This window comes from Microcebus murinus, chromosome 10 (assembly GCF_040939455.1).
Source record: "Microcebus murinus isolate Inina chromosome 10, M.murinus_Inina_mat1.0, whole genome shotgun sequence".
NCBI lineage: Eukaryota > Metazoa > Chordata > Mammalia > Primates > Cheirogaleidae > Microcebus > Microcebus murinus.
In genome coordinates this window covers 74,055,717-74,074,793 of record NC_134113.1, presented here as the reverse complement: position 1 = coordinate 74,074,793, position 19,077 = coordinate 74,055,717, and the positions used below count along the sequence as shown (strand labels likewise).

Sequence of the window (19,077 nt, the reverse complement as noted above, 5' to 3'; positions counted from 1 at the left end):
ATTGCCAGGTGCCTGTACTCAGGCGGCTGAGGAAGGAAGATTCCTTGAGCCCAGGAGTTTAAGGCTGTAGGGTACTGTGAACAGCCACTTCACTCCAGCCTGAGCAACAAAGCGAGACCTCTCATCTCTTTAAAAAAAAAAAAAATTATATTTCCAAGGGGGGAAAATCTAAAGGACTAAGTTGCCAAGTTGTTTTTTATATCTCTGAGGAACTTTTACTTACTACTTTTCCTATATTATACATACCAACAAATATTAATAATATATATTATATATAAAATTGGAAATGAAAACATTAAAAGAAAAATGTAGGCCAGGAGCAATGGCTCACACCTGTAATCTCAGCACTTTGGGAGGTGAAGGCAAGACATTCACTTGAGCCCAGGAGTTTGAGACCAGCCTGGACAATATTGAAACTCCATTTCTCCAAAAATAAATATAAAAATTAGTTAGGTGTGATGGCACACAAGTGTAGTCCAGAAGGCTGCAATGAGGTATAATAGCACCACTGTATCCCAGCCTGGACAACAGAGACCCTGTCTCTTGAAAAAAAAAAAAAAGGTGGGGGGGGGATTTAAAAAAGGCTTGATCAGAATAGAGTTTTAGACAACCTTCAAAAAAAAAAAAACTACAGGCAGGGCACAGTGGCTCATACCTGTAATCCTTACACTCTGGGAGGCTGAGGCCAGGGGATGGCTTGTGCTCAGGAGTTCAAGACAGCCTGAGCAAGAGTGAGACCCCATCTCTACTAAAATAAAAAATTAGCCAGGCATGGTGGCACATGCCTGTAGTCCCAGCTACTCAGGAGGCTGAGGCAGAAGGATCTCTTGAGCCCAGGAGTCTGAGGTTGCTGTGAGCTAGGCTGACAGCACAGGCACTTTAGCCCAGGCAACAGAGTTGAGACTCTGTCTTTAAAAAAAAAAAGAAAAAAAAAAGGCTGGGTGTGGTGGCTCTTGCCTATAATCCTAGCTCTCTGGGAGGCCAAGGGCGGAGAGATCGCTCAAGGTCAGGAGTTCAAAACCAGCCTGAGCAAGAATGAGACCCCGTCTCTACTATAAATAGAAAGAAATTAATTGGCCAAGTAACATATATATAAAAAATTAACCGGGCATGGTGGCGCATGCCTGTAGTCCCAGCTACTTAGGAGGCTGAGGCAGCAGGATTGCTTGAGCCCAGGAGTTTGAGGTTGCTGTGAGCTAGGCTGATGCCACGGCACTCACTCTAGCCTGGGCAACAAAGTGAGACTCTGTCTCAAAAAGGAAAAAAAAAAAAAAAAAAAAAGAAATGGCTCAAAAATAAGCATTTTATTTTATCCAAGTATTTGTTAGAAAAATTCCATTTTATTAAGCAGAGGTCTACTGTCAGAAGATAAATGAAAAATGAAATTATAAAATGAAAGCTCACATACCCTGACTGGTTTAAGGGTAGAACATTAAGATTTTTAGTATCATCTTCCTCAGCAGATTAGGTTAAAATATATTTCTATTGTTTACAAAAATAATACAAAGGCAGAAAAATATTGGTGGATGACTGTGATATGACAGAATATGGGTAGTTTTTAAAAACTCCCTTATACCTGCAGTCCCCAACCCCTAGACCGTGGACAGGTACTGGCCTGTGGCCTATTAGGTATCAGACCACACAGCAGGAGGTGCGCTTCGAGCTTCAACTTCACTGGAACATCAGCTTTATTCCAGCTTCTTCAGTATTTACAGCCGCTCCCATCACTCCCATCCCCACATAAGCCCCGCCCCCTGTCAGATGTCGGGGGCAGGAATAGATTCTCACAGGAGCTCAAACCCTACTGTAAACTGCACATGCAAGGGATCTAGGTCGCATGCTCTTGTGAGACTCTAATGCTGATGATCAGAGGTGGAGCGGAAGCAATGATGTTAGCGCTGGGGAGTGGCTGCAAATACAGAAAGGTCTGACTACACAATAAACATAATACACTTGAATCATCTGAAAAGCACCATCTACCCCACTCCATCCATGGAAAAATTGTCTTCCACAAAACCAGTCCTCTGGTGCCAAAAATGTTGGGGACCGCCTAAGTTAACAATAAAAGGATATGTCTTGGTACAACTATAAGGGGCTCCACAATTAATGTGGTAGCTCCTCATAATCTGGAAAGAAGTAGGCTCACAGTATTGTTTGATTCATCTTAACAATAGGAGCCTTAAATAGCCTAGATTAGAATGTAAGTGATTTTAATTATCAGCACACTGTTCCAATTGCCTTTCTTGGAAATACTTCCATATGCTGTGATTTTTTCTCACTTTGAGAATGGTACAAACAGCCAGGCACGGTGGCTCACACCTGTAATCCTAGCACTCTGGGAGGCCAAGGCGGGCGGATTGCTCAAGGTCAGGTGTTCAAAACCAGCCTGAGCAAGAGCGAGACCCCGTCTCTACTATAAATAGAAAGAAATTAATTGGCCACTAATATATATAGAAAAAAAAATTAGCCGGGCATGGTGGCGCATGCCTGTAGTCCCACCTACTAGGGAGGCTGAGGCAGGAGGATCGCTTGAGCCCAGGAGTTTGAGGTTGCTGTGAGCAAGGCTGACTCCATGGCACTCACTCTAGCCTGGGCAACAAAGTGAGACTCTGTCTCAGGAAAAAAAAAAAAAAAAAAAAAAAAAGAATGGTACAAACATCAGGTGATCTTACCCAAAACAGCTCTGGAAGTCCTTTTCGTAGCGTTTACTGTCAGTGAATCGAGAACTGGAGGACTTAGCTCTGCAAATACAGCAGCCCTCTATACTTCGGTACATCTTTGGCTTGTGGAAACCAAACATCTTTTCTTCTGGGCAACAGTCTGTAAGGCCAAAAGAATTGACACAGCTTTGTTGAGGGCTAAAACAGGAAACCATTAAGAGTTCTCTCTGCTCCATCCCACCCACAAGCAACTTGGTGCTATATAACCAAACCAGACAGGGGGACTCTAGGGAAGACCCTCCTAGATCTACCTCCATCCTTGGCACTATCATGGCAAGTGTATAAAACATACAGAATAGCTCAGTTATTTAAGGAGTTTCTACTACTAAGAAACTACTAAGTAGTTTCTACTACTTTCAACTCTCCTAGCAAACATTCTGAAAATGGGCAAAGGGGAACAGTTTTTAAAAATCAAGTTTTTAAGCAAAAAATACCACATACTCCCCACACACAATCCTATAAAATGAGAAGATCATATATAATCAAGGATGCACTCTAAAATTTAAATATGTACCTTTTTATTTTGTACCTCTGCATTAATGTGCTTCCCCTGTGGGAAAGTTCTAAGTATTTACCATGACCACTGTTTTATACTAAACACACAAGTAGCTCACTGTGCATCGACCCACACTACTTTGCCTTATGGGAAATCGGAGGGGATTTCTTCTGTGATAAATGGGAAGTTCTAAGCAGTGAAGTCTGGCCATGAATTGAAACTGAGAGGATGTAAAATTCACAAAAATTCCAAATTAGAATTTAAGAATAATTCCATAAAAAGATTAAGACGAATTAAAAATGCTGCCTGACCATTGCTCAGCCCCTCAGTTCTTACAGAGGTTTTTGGATCTCTTCTAAGAGGCTTTGTGCCCGAGGGCAGTAATAGTGGGAGACAAATGTCCAAGAGATATGGAAGGAGATAAATTGTAGTTCCCCTACTCAAGAAAAAAATCTCAACATAGGCCAGGCTTGGTGGCTCACACCTATAATCCTAGCACCAGGGAAGGCTGAGGCAGGAGAATGGATCACTTGAGCCCAGAAGTTTGAGGTTGCAGTGAGCTATTATCATGCCACAGCATTCTAGCCCAGGGGACACAGCAAGACCCTGTTTCAAAAAAATAAAAAAAAAAAAAAGGTTTCAACATCAAGGAAGGAAAAAAGAAACAGCTCTAGAGCTGGATGCAAAAAATATGGCTGGCATTAAATCTGTACCTTAGAAGTAATTTGGAATATCCAAACCAAGGGCCAATTTCACCAGAATATCTAGACTAAGAGAGGCGGCAATGAATATAGAAACTAAACTCCATTGGACAAGTCCAGAGGATGTGTGTGTGCGCGCGTGTGTGTGCGTGTGTGCATGTGTCTAAGGATACAATCACAAATAATCACAAAAGTATAATATAAAGCACCAGTAAAAGAAAAATATTAATACCAAATTACCTTTATGCTCAAAGTTTTAGAAATAAATAAGTTAGGCCGGGCATGGTGGCTCATGCCTTTAATCCTAGCACTATGGGAGGCCGAGGCAGGCGGGTCGCTCAAGGTCAGGAGTTCGAAACCAGCCTGAGCAAGACACCCCCACCACCACCAAAAACAGAAAGAAATTAATTGACCAACTAAAAATACATATACCAAAAAAAATTAGCCGGACATGGTGGCACATGCCTGTAGTCCAAGCTACTCGGGAGGCTGAGGCAGAGGATCACTTGAGCCCAGGAGATTGAGGTTGCTATGAGCTAGGCTGATGCCATGGCACTCACTCTAGCCTGGGCAACAAAGTGAGACAAACCACTTCAGTACAGTCACACATCGCTTGATGATTGATGAGATACATTCTGAGAAACGTGTCCTACCCATCCTTGCACAAACATCATGGTGTCTACTACACAGCCTACATACACCAAGGCTATATGGTATACCCTCTTGCTCCCAGGCTACAAACCTGTACAGCATGTTACCATACTAAACACTGCAGGCAATTGCAACACAATGGTAAATATTTGCATATCTGAACATAGAAAAGGTATGAAAGAAATATGGTATTATAATCTTATGGGACCACCTTCATACATGCAGTCTGTCGTTGACTGAAACGCTCTTACGTGGCCTATGTATTTCTCTTCGGGTTATCTCTTGCCTGATACTATCCATTCCAATTCTGGTTAGTTCATCAGGGCAAGCATTAATGAGTGATTCAGAGAACCAAATAACCAGGCTTTTTTTGTTTTTGTGTCTATTTTTTTGAGATTGAGGGGTTTTGAAATATGGGCAGAGGTTTTATAATGTTTTTAAGAAAATATTTTTAAAGATTTTTATTAGCAAAATAATTAGCTAAAAATTGAAGCTTTCCTTTTAAACATGAGCTATGGTTAATGAAGTGTTCCTCTTCAATGTTTTCATTGGTGAGGAAGGCAGGCAAATGAGTAGGATGGGGCAAGGCAGAAGGCCAATGATGCATTTCAATAATTAAGTCTAAACTAATAGTTACCACTAAGAATTATTAAAACAATAGATTTCAGTTTCTTGAGCAAAAAAAAAAGAATTATTAAAACAAGAAAACAAAATATTCTTAGTTGATAATCATTTAGTTAAATGTTCGGGAATGTGGTCTTTTTGAAAGGAAAAAAATGAGGAAAGTACCCTGTATGTAGTAAGAAAAGGTACAGGGAGGACTGTTAAAATGAGGCAGATATTTCTTCTTCAATCTAACAAATCCACATGATAAATGAAAAGAAAATGGCCTCCTGAAGAAAATGGTCACATGTTGCTTTGGAAAAAAACAATGTCAAATGACAGAGGACCGAAGAAACAAGAAAGCAAAGTAGGCCCGGCGCAGTGGCCGAGGCGGGCGGACTGCTCGAGGTCAGGAGTTCGAAACCAGCCTGTGCAAGAGAGCCAGACCCCGTCTCTACTAAAAATAGAAAGAAATTAATTGGCCAACTAATATATATATAGAAAAAAAATTAGCTGGGCATGGTGGCTCGTGCCTATAGACCCAGCTACTCAGGAGGCTGAGGCAGCAGGATTGCTTGAGCCCAGGAGTTTGAGGTTTTTGTGAGCTAGGCTGACGCCACGGCGCTCACTCTAGCCTGGGCAACAAAGTGAGACTCTGTCTCAAGAAAAAAAAAGAGAGAAAGCAAAATAGAAGTTATTGCTTTAATTTGTATATTCCTATTTTTAAGGCAAAACATAATGTAGTTCTTGTCCTTACACCATCCTGTGTTCTTCTCCAAACTCCCCTAACAACACCCTGCATTACCATCAAGAAGGTCTCAAGTCCACAGTTCCTCTTATAATCTCCAGCTTCACCAATAGCTCTAGGGAACTTCAGCCTCCCTTCTCAGCAAGGACAAGGGAAGTACAACAAAAAAAAGGCCAGTTCCTTCTATTAACACATAGACTAAAACTTATTACAACAGATAGATTCCTATCTCTAACCTCACAATCCCTTTTCTTTTCCCCCAAATATATTACCAAAAATCATACAGCATTCAAATCATCTCTAAGATATGAACTACCTTCACTGGGGCAGGATTTGACCAAGAAACCACAGTTTGTGCCAGTTTTATCACAACTGTTAAGGAATGCTATGGCTATAGCTAAACACTGAGGCTTTCCTTTCAATCACCAGCTATTGTGAATCAAGTGTTCATCTTCAGTGACTTTTTGCTGGTGGGGACCTCCACAAAAACTTACCCACCAGCCCCTGGCAAGACATTCCATTCTTCATTTGAGGCATATTCTTCTTAGACATCAGAGAAAATTGCCTGATGTCTTATGATTCGTAATCCTTCTTTATGTAGCTGTGACCTTACTTTTGTCCTAACAAAATTCTTCTTCCTGAACATCTGAAAGGGATCTAAACCCTAGGGTTCACCCTCTTCTAGGCAGTGCTCAGTGAGAAATGCAATAAGGTAGCAGACACTTGTCCTGATGCAACACACCATAGCGCATGAACCTTTGAATGGATGACTACTTAATAAACCTTTTCTGAACTTATCTCCACACTTGAGAGGCACCTGGGAATCTGCAGCAAATACACAGGGGTTTCATTTTGGGCTTTGTTTACAGCAACCCAGTTAAGCTATGCTGGTGTTTAACCATTGTGAGGTTTGGGGAGCCCTGATGTTGAAGTATTTTCACAAAACCTACAAATTCACTAATGCTTAAAAAATACTACCTACTCTGGAGGGAAACCAAGGACACAAAATTAACCTCTCAAACCAAGTTACATTATATATTTGAGAGGGTGGTGGGTGGGAATAGCACAATTTGATTTTAAACTGGAGATCTGAGATTTCTGTTATTTCAAGCAACCTAATGGTCCTTTACAATATTTCTTTCCTAGTCCCACATTTGTGCAATATTAAATGACTCCTCCAGAACAATCTATCTTGTTTGTTCAAAGGACATCATCAGCTAATTTGTGAGTTTTGCATCCATTCACATAGGTGTCACATCATTCAGCACTATGTTCTAATAGAAGGAAGCTAATACCATCTGCTTCCTTATTGATGAATAGTTAAGAGTTGAGAGCAGATCCCATACAATCTCACACTTAAGCATGTGTTTGGGGAAAGCAGAAGAAAATTAAGCTTTGAGATAAAGCCAAAAATCAGGAAGGACTTAAAATACTGATTGAAAACTGTCATTTGTCTTCTAAAATTAAATAATAGTGAAGGTTGTAAAACTGTGAATATACAAAAAGTCACTGAATTGTATATATTACAAGAGTGAATTTTAGGCTGGGCATGAGGTAGCTCCCACCTGTAATCCTAGAACCTTGGGAGGCCAAGGTGGGAAGATTGCTTAGGCTCAGGAGTTTGAGACCAGCCTGAGCAAGAGTGAGACCCCATCTCTACTAAAAATAGAAAAATTAGCTGGGTGCCCTAGCATGGGCATCTAGTCCTAGCTACTGAGGCTGAGGCAGGAAGATAGCTTGAACCCAGAAGCTGGAGGTTGCTATGAGCTATAATGACACCACTGCCCTCTACCAGGGAGTGCCCAAGTGAGACTCTGTCTCAAAAAATACAAAAGAGGCCGGGCGCGGTGGCTCACGCCTGTAATCCTAGCTCTCTGGGAGGCCGAGGCGGGCGGATTGCTCAAGGTCAGGAGTTCGAAACCAGCCTGAGCAAGAGCAAGACCCCGTCTCTACTATAAATAGAAAGAAATTAATTGGCCAACTGATATATATGTAAAAAATTAGCCGGGCATGGTGGCACATGCCTGTAGTCCCAGCTATTTGGGAGGCTGAGACAGAAGGATCGCTCGAGCCCAGGAGTTTGAGGTTGCTGTGAGCTAGGCTGACGCCACGGCACTCACTCTAGCCTGGGCAACAAAGCGAGACTCTGTCTCAAAAAAAAAAAAAAAAAAAAAATACAAAAGAGTGAATCTTATATGTGAATTATATCTCAGTAAGCCTGTTTTCAAGATATAATAAAAATAACTGGGTTAGGAATTCTCCTGTCTTTATTATCTTTGTAACCTCAGTCCATCTAGGATGCCAGTCTCATAGATGTAGTAAATGTGTTGATTAAATTTATTTAAAAGCTGTCATTTGTACAGCACTTCACATTTTATAAAAGACTTTTACTGACATTATTTCTTTGTCTACTGCCAGCCAAATACCCCCTAAATTTTTAAGATACTGTAATAGTTAAAAACAAATCAACCATACTGGGATTACGGCTCTGTCCAATTTAAGTGAATCTCCCCAAATTAAAAATATTAAAGCGGCCGGGCGCGGTGGCTCACGCCTGTAATCCTAGCTCTCTGGGAGGCCGAGGCGGGCGGATTGCTCGAGGTCGGGAGTTCAAAACCAGCCTGAGCAAGAGCGAGACCCTGTCTCTACTATAAATAGAAAGAAATTAATTGGCCAACTAATATATATAGAAAAAATTAGCCGGGCATGGTGGCACATGCCTGCAGTCCCAGCTACTTGGGAGGCTGAGACAGAAGGATCGCTTGAGCCCAGGAGTCTGAGGTTGCTGTGAGCTAGGCTGACGCCACGGCACTCACTCTAGCCTAGGCAACAAAGTGAGACTCTGTCTCAAAAAAAAAAAAAAATATTAAAGCGGATAGCTAAATCAGCAAAAGCAATAAAATAAATAACTATAATTATATGAACAAAACATACATAAAACAAAAAAATGAAGTTTTAAAATGCAACAATCAATTCTAAACATCTGTTTGGGTTGATTTGCTATGGTTTCTTCTTTAAAGATGTGAGTTGCAATATAGATCTAATGATCAACTTAAAGAAGAGGCATGGATAAAATAACCTTGGCGTTGATGACTCGAGAAAAGGATGAGGTAATCACTACATATCAAAGATACAAAAGGGCTGATTCTAATCTAATCTAATGAGATTGTGAAGCCAAAGATCAGGGATGTTGTCTAATTTTACATCTAATTCAAGACATAAGTTCACTGAATATACTACAATATAAATGGCAAAGAAAAAGAATCTTCACAGCAACAATCAATATTATTATAAAAAGAGATGCTGTTTAAGGAAAGTTTTCTGATAATTAATTTTAAACTTAAAGATGATCTCTTGTAAATTTTAGTAATACCAAACACTTGTTGATTTTGAGCTCCAATCAGGAAAAGTATAAATACTGAAATTCAAATTTTAGAGCATTTAGTATCTTTTAAATATGGAATTGGGAGACAGTGAAAAGGTGAAGAACTTAGTTCTACAGAGTTTTTTTTTTTCCTGGTCTTTCTAAATCTTTTAAGTGTGACCAGGCACAGTGGCTCATACCTGTAATCTCAGCCCTTTGGGAGGCTGAGGGAGGAGGATCACTTGAGGCCAGGAGTTGGCAGACCAGCTTCAGTGATAGCTAGACCCTATCTCTATAAAACATATACCCTATATTTCTAAAATCTTATCATAAGTGTGTTAACATTTACAAAAATTGAGAGGGTTCTTATTATGACAAATTTAAGATCTGTTAGGCTCACTTTAGTTTTGGTATGTATGCTTTGAAGGATACCATTAGTTATTCCAATATAATAATTTGCCCAATTCTACTTTCTAGATTCCTTCTTCTGGTTTTTTTAAAGTAAAGTGCCACTGGATGGACTTAGATGGAAGAAAACTGAGAGAGAAGTGGCCAAAGGTGGTAAAAATTAGGAAGTTAACTTTACTATTTGTTCATGCCATCTTGGGAATTGATATTCTGACATGCACAAATTAGGGGCACAATCTGCCAAATGAAAGTATTCTTAGCTTTCAATAGACCAAAACCGTATAACTTCTAATTATTATTTTTTCTTTCTAAAAATTAACTGACCTAGACCTTTCAAAAAAAAAAACACAAGATAGTGGAAGCAACCTAAATGTCCGTGGATTTTCAGACTGGTTAAATTATAGTGTCTTCTTACTACAGAATACTGTTTTAACCTTTAAAAAGAATGCAGTAGTACATTTATGACATTATGCAGAAAGGGGAATTATGTCTAAGATATCTTGTTCTGTGAAACAAGCAAGTTGAATAGTTATATAGTATAATCCCACAGTATGTTTTAAAAATGAGACCTTAAGTACACAAACTGTTATTTTAAATAGGTTTTTTAAAAACAGTAAATAGTGGTTGCCTCTGAGGAGGGCAAGCATGAAGGAAGCTTACTTTCACTTTACTCCCTTCTACACTATTTTTTTCTTAACCAAGAAAGAAGAGCCTTGCTCCCCAATAGCCTTGGTTATCATCACACACCTTCATTTAACTAAAGAGGAATCTGAAAAAGCCCAGACAGCTTAAATAAACTTCCTCAAAGACATATAGATGGAGAGATACACATTAGAAAATATACTCCATAGATCAGAACAGACACAGAGCAGAATGGGAAGGAAATTCAGAAGAGACAAACTAAAGATTTGTAAAGTGGGAAGGAAGCAGCAGTTAACAAAGACAAAAAGAACTAAGCAAACAAAGACAACTTTGAAGTGAAGGAGATGCATTTCTTTACAGGCAAACTTTAAATGACAGGATGATGCGAAAGGAAAAGAAATAAACATGAAAAAACACTCGTGATCACAAGCTGTGGGGATTCCTGAGTTGTTGTAATCGGTAATGCCACCATTGACACCATTTTAGTCAATCGTATACTATCTTTAATCACATACAAGTACAGGATCCAGTAAACACTAACAGTATAACTGGAGCAACACTCTTCACAAAGGGTCAATAAGACTGTTTTGTACTCTCCCGCTGCTAGGCCACTTGGTTGCAATATTCTTAACAATGAGACATGTTTCATCATCGCTTAAGGAAAACCATGGAGCAATAAAACAGTATTATTTCCTCTTACCTGCTGCTTTTGGATACCAGCCTACATCCAAGCAAAGGTTCTGAATTTACTTAGTCACTTTTAAGGGACAAATTTAAATTTGCCTAAAGAAAGTGGTGGTGGGACCCCATTTGTTTGCCAACAGTTTCTGCAAACATGCACCCTGTTTATGGTAAAGCATTTATAACTGTGGCTGTCTACAGAATCCACACTTGGCAGAAGAGCCTAAAACTCATCTTATAGGAAAGAGGTCAAACTTGGAAATAAGTCTTCAGCAGAAATAGCATATGTTAAAAATTAAAATTAAAATCCAAGTCTTTGGGTTTTAGATAGTATTAAAAATAAATAAATACTAGGTCCCCTCATTTTGGGTAGTATTAAAAAAAAAAGTAGGTCTCCCAATTCTAGATTAAGAAGGATTCCAGGTGGATGAGAAAGTAGAAAGCACTAGACAGAGAGTATTTATTTGTTTTTAAAGGATGATGACCAGTTAGAAAATGTAACTACAGTGGAGTTTGGTGAAAAAGGTACTCTACTGAGTCAACTTAAGAGTCTATTTCTGCTTCTGTCTTTACAACTGAATAGGAAGTCACTTCTAATTTTATTTGCCCCTCTGTAATATTAGGGTAAAAAAATCTCACTTCTACTTTCCAGGGATGCTGTGAAATCATCTATGAAAATACCAGTATATGTGTACTGTTTATTTCCTTGAATTTATAAGACTTGTACATTACAGAAAAATAAACTATATCTGTCCTAGGATATAGCCAACAAATTAAACTGAGGATAAAACTAACTTTTGAAGTTTTCTTTTAAGTCAAGGCCTATGGGAAAAGAGGAAGAACTTAGCCTTTCAGGGAGACTTTAAGGTCATTAAATGGGCCCATATTCCTTTCTGTGAAGCTGTTCTCCCACTTTCAAGCTTTACAAAAATGTTAAGAAAGAGGAGTACACGGTAGTACACACCTGATCTGACCCGAACCTCAGAAAAGTTTCTTAACCTCTCTAACCCTCTGTATCCTTGTCTGTAAAATAGAGATAAATTCCAAATCTGCTGAATAAGATCTGTACAGCACTAACACAAGGATTGACACATGGTAGGCACTCAACTCTTACAACTGTATGCATAACTCTTTTCTCTTCTTTCTCTCTCACATTTCAGGTATAATTTTGCTTTGTTTTTGGGCAGTCCACTCCCAAGAAGTTACTAACACCCTTACTGGAAGTTTCCCAACATTCATGTCCTGGTCCAGCCCCTCCCTTTGCCCTAGGATCAACATAGCCAATTGATCACCAAGCCACTCTAACTTTTTTTAATTTAAATTTAATTCTAGAAAATAAAAATACAGTAATTTTATGATTCATTTAATGATAACTACCAATCACAAAATTTCTCTACTTTGGTTATGCCTTTAGACAAAGTCTGCAAATTAGCACTGATTATTTGCAAAAGTTATTATATAAGGTGTACTGTCATTTTTCGTAAGGTTAACCAAAGAAAGATAACCTAGATCACAGCAATTCTACAATCATACAAATGATCATATAATAAATCAGACCTGGTTTATCACAAGCATTTATAAAACCAAACCTAGGGAAAGAACTAGGTCTGGGGACACATGATTTTAATATAGCGAATGTTTAGCCACTCTAACTTTTAAATGGCCTAAATTGATTACATTATCTTTCTGTCCAAATCTGTTCTTCCTATGTTTACCTACCCTGGTTATCATCCAGAGGCACACACACACACAAAAATCTATAAGTCAACTAGGCTCTTCCTTCATTTTCTGCATGGCCCCCACCAAGTTTACTATGAGGTCCTTAGAGATTCTGCTTCTTTCATTTCTTTGGTTCATGTTCTCTCTCCCATCCCCACTGTCTGTTTGTCCCTCATCATATTGCTTGAACTTCTGTCAGAACCTCATAACTAACTTCCCTTCAGACAGTATCTTCTTCAAGTTCAAACGTTAATCATCCATTCCAAGGCACCAACACTGGCTTCAGGATAATATCTAAACTCTTTGGCAAGGAATTCAAAGCTTTTCGGGACCTGGTCCTGCCTACCAGCTGCTCCCAACTTGGAATTCTGATATTCTAGGAGTGTGAAATCAACTTTAATAGCCACTCCTCCACTCAAGCTGTTATTTCTGTCTGAGGTGACTTACCCTCCCATCCTCTAGACCTGGAGAATTCGTTGAAGAATTATTTCTTTTACAAAACCCTCCCATATCTTTATTAGAACAACTAGCACACAAAATTTCACTTACTGATCACTGTATTTTCTCCTCTACTCATGGTAAACCATTGCAAAGCAGGAACTAAGTCTTATATTACAACCAGATGCTGACTGTACACAACACATAGAAATGAGTAGAATTTGCTAACTACCCAAAGAATGGGCTAGCCAAGATGGATCTGAAAGGTATATTTAAGGGGCATGGATGAGAAATAGTGTCCATAATAAAAATGTGAATCAAAAAACCTGATGTTTAAAAAGGAGTGATTTTTCTTTAACATTTGGTCTACAGACTTTAGCAGAAATAAATTGTGAGGTTCCAGGCACAGTAAAGTATATTGTCCCAGGTATTCAGGAGGCTGAGGTGGGAGGACTGCTTGAGCCCAGGAGTGTGAGTCCAGCCTGGGCAACACAGCAAAACTCTCTTAAAAAATTGTTAGGTTTAAATTTTTCCAGGAAATGTAAACCAAATGAATTAGTTTAGAGAGCTAGTTCAATTCAGCACATATTACTATTCACCAAAATTAAAATAACATTAAGCCAAATTAAACTTATAACAAGTGGAAACAACTAATACAAAGCTAGAAATGATTTTAGTTCAACTGCAACTTTTGTACTTGAATATGTAATAGCAAATGTGCTTGTAACTTTAGTATTTCTGGGGCAAAAAGAAAACCTCGGAACCTTAAAACAAACTCCCTTCTTTTGGACTAGATGCATTTCCAGATTATTTCCACAATACAAAAAAACTTAGTTGTAGATTCAATTGAAAGAGAAACTGAAGGAGCAAAAGACAACATTTTCTCAACTTAAAATCCCCATAATCAAAATTAAGTGGGTAATGCAGGATGCTCTTGTGGACAAGAGAAATCAGAAAGAAAGAAAGAAAATGGCATTTTTCTAGGTCTCCACAGGACTTTTTGATGTAAAATGGTTGAATCAGAATTGGAAAAGCAACAAGGAGTTGAGGGCAGTGTCTTCCCAGAACCAGTTTCTGAAGGTGGGGAAGGGGGCCAAAGACACTCATTCTTTCCATTCAACATTTACTGAATGTTTCCCTAGGCAAGGTAATTGACCCAAGCCTCAGTTTTATCTCCAGTAAAATGTCATGAGGACAACAGCAGCCAGTATTTATCAACCACGTTACTTGCTTAATTATTTACAACCCTATAAGATAGGTATTATTGCCATTTTACAGATGAGAAAACTGGACCACAAAGTGACTTAATCTGAGATGATCACAGCTTTGGAACCCAGGCATTATTAACCACAGAAACCTCTGAACAACTAACCTAGTGCCTCAATGTGTTTTCTTCTCAGCCAATTATATTCCTACCATCGCTTAAGCAAAAAAGAAAATGATCTATTTTTAAAGCAACCTACTATGTGCCTGGCATGGTAAATTAATTAATGTGTCCTTAAAACAGCCTTTGACATTGGTTTAGGTTTCAAATAAGCTTAAGCTTTCCCCAGTGAAAAGCTTTCATTTTTACATGTAAAATTGCTCTCAAATCACTTTTCTGACATAAATATACCCGAGTTTGAGCCCCATCAGTCAGGTTTTCCCAGAACCTAATGGCAACTATGGGGAAAAAGCTGACCATCCAGGTTCCAGATATATAGAATTAAGAATACTGGGCAAGGACAGCTGTTCGGCCTGCTATCCACCAAGGTTCTAGAATATACTACCTATTGAACTTTACCCTGCCAACCTCCCACAAAAACAATACAAAGAGAAAGCAGTAAAGACCTGTCGGTGTGTCTTTCTCACCCTAAACTCATTCATCCTGATAAACCAAATCTGTCATACATATCATCTGACTATTAAAACAAAAACCATTAAGTTCTATATGTTGTATTTTAAATTACCCAGAATACTGAAATTCTAGCCATTAACTTGACTATAAAATACTAAGCAAGAAAAACAAGTTAAACAATTTCAGTGTATTTGCAAAGCACTTCAGATGCATTTAACCATGCAGAGAAATAACTGCTCAAAGGAAAGCCAAAGTTATTAAATCCAAAGTTTTTCATTTTTTTTGACATGCTCTTTCTATTCACTTTAGAAATGTACTAATATGGGTTGCCTTTCAGTATTTGTAATTTGGTCAAGCAAAACTTGAGATAAATGTGTTTAATAAAACAATGAAAAAAAAATGGATTTCAACTTGGTGTGTGAGGGCAGGGCATTCTAAGGATATTATTATTTCCCCGACCACTTTTAGATTCTAATCCTTAAACATGATTTAAATGCAGGAGAAATCGGGAGAAAAGCAACAGATATGGTAGTGCTTATCGGATGTCTAGACTGCAGGCAAACCCCAAATACCAAAGAAGCATCCATGTGTCAAACCAGCATAATTTTTGAGCTATGCCTGGGGCCACATACAAAAAAAGTTAGCTTGAAAAGAAAATCTAGGAGGGGTAACCAGAAGGTCAACCCCAGTTCACAGGAACTAGGAAGACGTTAGCAGGGTCAGCTAGCCATTACCCTGTGTCATCTTCCTGAGCAGCTTCCTCCCCCAGTACCCTTATAATATCTTTGAAAGGCCCAACTCCCTAAATACTTGTTTCTTCAAGGTCATCCTCAGATAACGCTGTGAATAATCAGCAAACACTGAGTCGTGCATAACTATCGGCCAGAAAAGATTCCCCTACCCCAAATCATTATATAAATACTTTCAATGTCATCAAGGTTTCCTCCCGAACGCCACCAGAAACAAACTCCCAGACTTTAATTTAGATTGGGCAACTAAACGTGTTCCGTTTTGCAACATCAATTATTAAAAGGCTTTTCAAGTCTGGCAAACTCCAGTTCAAAAACAGGTGCTTTCGGTGTACTTTTCGTGACAAGGTCAAATCCATTTTTCTAAATTCTTAAAAGAAAAAGGAAAAAAAGTTGTCTTAACCCCTCCTTAGGACAGGAATGCTGGGGTAAAACTGTGTCGCATAGGGTCCATGTTTGGCTAACCAGTAATTCCTAATCTTTTGAGTGCCTGCGGTAATGGAAGGTTAGAGGAAGAAACTAAAAACAAAAGAAACTGACTGGGGTCATAGTTACCAGAACAAACTGCACCGCCCTACCACCCCAAGAAACCAACCCTCCCCACCACCAAAACAAACCGTACCCCTCCCAGTCTCCCCTCCCACGCGTAAACACACAAAGAAACCGGCTGCACACACGGTTCGCCCACAGTCCTCACTTCCCCTAGGACAACCGGGAGCCCCAAACTTCCCCACGGTGGTTTTTCGCGTGTCGTCGGGGCTGGGTCCCCTGGACGTGCGGGCCACACCTCGGCGGCCGCGGAGGCGCTCGCCGCACTCGCCCGTTTCCCCGAAAGCAGCAAAATGCCTCCCGATCCTCCCACGCCCCCCCAAACTGCGCCTCCCCCTCGGGCACGCGGTGACCGCAGAGAGGGACACCGAGCCAGCAAACAGCAATGCTCCCTGGTGGATCTGTTGGTAAATAAGACATCTCGGGTCGGGAGGAAAGTTCCCCAGTGGAAGGCCGCTCTCCAGGGGACCTCGCCGTCGCCTCCCTCACCTGCGCCGGAACAACGGGCCCCGCGCCCGCCCGGCCCGGCGCCTCCCGCAGGCCGCGCCTCCCGCACGCCGCGCTGCCGGGGCTTGTTCCTCCTCATGGCTTTGCCCTGACGTAATTCAAACATGGCAACAGTTCGACTTCAAAGGCGAATCCACAGACCTCCCAGACACAGGCTCCCGGGCCACGGGTAACGGGCCGAGAAGTCCGGGCCACGCTCTCCGGGCCCCTCGGCCGTCGCGGCCCCCGGCGCCCGGGGCTGAAGCGCCGGGGGCCCGGACACTGTCGCCTCCCTCGCCCGCCCGCCCGCCCGCCGAAGCGGGGAAGCACGCCGCCTCCCTGCGCAGCGGCATGGCACCTCACACTAGTAGCGCCGCCAAAGTTTCCCCACGAGGGGCTGAGGGACAAAAGCCCCTCCCGAAACTCGCCCGAACTTCGGGGGCCCCCGGCCCGCACGGCCGTCCGCCCTGGCGGTCGCCCTGAGCCCGGGGGCCCGCACGGGCACATGCAGCTCTTTGTTTTCTCTCCAGCCGGGCGCTGCCTACGTGCAGCATCAGGGATGTCGGGGTGTTTCTCAGGGGCGAGACACTTGACGATCACCCCGGGGAAGGGTCCGGACCCCGCGCCCGGAGAGTCCGGAGCCCGGTCCTGCGGCCCTCCCCTCGGCAGAGGGCCCATTTAATCAAAGTTTTGCAGTGTCCTTGATGAGAAACGCCCGGATCGCCCGCCCCGCACAGGCGGAGTTGGCGACTTTCACTCTGCTTTTTAAACTGGCAAGACGCCATCATCGGCAAATCACATTGTCCTGCCGGCCGGACCTACCGGACGGCGACCGCATCCCACTGCTAACGAGGAGCTGGACATTCAGACCAGGACCGGGGTCGCAGCCCGGAGCACGTGGTCTGTCATGTACAGCACAAAAAGCAGTGCCCAGGAGTTCACTCACTCCTGCCGCGCAGACAACGCCACCGCCTCCATCCCCGAGACAACTTGGCTTAACTGGCCATCTTAAACCGCAGACGGCGCCCTGGAAATAGGGGGCCCTCGCCCCGGCGCCCACACCTACGCCACAGGTGAACAAATGGGGAGCAAAACTTCAGGCTCCGAAGACACCCCGGGCACCAGGCGCTCTTGGGCGCGGTCCGAGGAGAGCAGGCGTCTGGAAGCCGGGGCCGCTCCTGAGCGACCGCGTGTTGCTCTCATTGTCGCATCCGCATCCCTCCGGAGTTGAGCAAACAACGCCGCGCCGCGTGCGCTCCGCCAAAGCCCAGCGCTGACCCCCACAGGCCGATTTAAACCCCCTCACGCCGCCAGCTCGGAAGCGGATGGCAACTTAGTTTCCGAGCGGATGGCGTTTATTGTCCACCCTTCTCAAAACACGCGCGAGGGGCCGCGGTGGACTAAACACCACGAGGTTTAAACAACGGCGCCCGACCCTGCCCGGGGCTCGCGCCCACGCGGGCGCACCGACCACCCCGGGGCCGCTCCGCGGTCGCCAGCTAGTCGTTTTTCCCCCGGGCCTTGCGGCCACCGGGCTCCTTCCCGCGAGAGAACACTGCGGCTGAGAAAAGTCATTGTCACCTTCAACGTGGATCTCCCTCAACTCCGGCCACTCCTCAATTATTTCCCGGCTCCGCTCACTTCCCCAACCCCAAGACTTTCGGTTTTGCCTCACGTACCCTCCTCAATTAATAAATACACAGTAAACATGTGTACACCAAGGAATCTGGGCTCTCGAGATCACGCAAACAGCGCTCCCAGCAATGCCATCTCCAAGACAAAACTTCCTGTGTGTGTGTGGAAGGACGGGGGAGGGAGGTGGGTGAGGTGAAAAGAGAAGAAAAAAAAAAAAACACTCGGAAATCAAAGCCTCCTGAGACAGTTTTGCACCAGAGCGATAGTTACGGCCACTCACCTTCCAAAAGCAGCCGTTCCACGCGCAGCAGCGTCCCCGAGGTGCGGAGTGCACGCCAGGCCAACCCCCCCTCCAAGCGCTCCCTCCTCCTCAACTGCCTTGTCTAGAAAGATTGTCTCCTGCAGTTCTGCAGTTGCTACCGCTGGCCGGGAAGGTGTAGATTCCGCTTTCCCTCTGCGCACGCGCGGCTCCCGGTACAAAATTCTCTTGAATCGAACTACTTTGCATAGGGCGCGCGCGCGTCGCGGGCTGGGAGGGGAGAAGGCCTGGCGGCCGCGCGCGCTCCCGAGGCCTCTATTGTCCTTTTAAGGGGAGAAGCGCCGCGGCGCGGGAAACGCGGCGGCCAGAGGGAAACGGGGGCGGGGACTGC

The 19,077-nt window shown here is 42.6% G+C and overlaps 1 protein-coding gene and 1 non-coding gene across 4 annotated transcripts in view; both read right to left on the bottom strand.

Annotated features, from left to right (window-relative positions):
* SINHCAF (SIN3-HDAC complex associated factor) overlaps positions 1-18,875 on the bottom strand; it is a 39,151-nt gene extending 20,276 nt beyond the window's left edge. Inside the window, exons 1-2 of one of the 3 annotated variants that reach the window (XM_012748142.2) lie at positions 18,708-18,875; positions 2,673-2,820 (exon numbers count right to left, since the gene is read on the bottom strand). In XM_012748142.2, the coding sequence (XP_012603596.1) occupies positions 2,673-2,800 (128 nt within the window). In that variant the 5' untranslated portion in view covers positions 2,801-2,820; positions 18,708-18,875. Of the gene's footprint in view, positions 1-2,672; positions 2,821-16,795; positions 16,900-17,614; positions 17,917-18,707 lie in introns of those variants that run through there. The other 2 variants (XM_012748139.3, XM_012748157.3) reach the window with 2 other exon arrangements.
* On the bottom strand, positions 12,575-12,693 carry LOC142873594 (small nucleolar RNA SNORA72). Its single transcript, XR_012921591.1, has one exon. It is a non-coding gene; the product is annotated as a small nucleolar RNA SNORA72 (small nucleolar RNA).
* Positions 18,876-19,077: the final 202 nt, after the last annotated feature.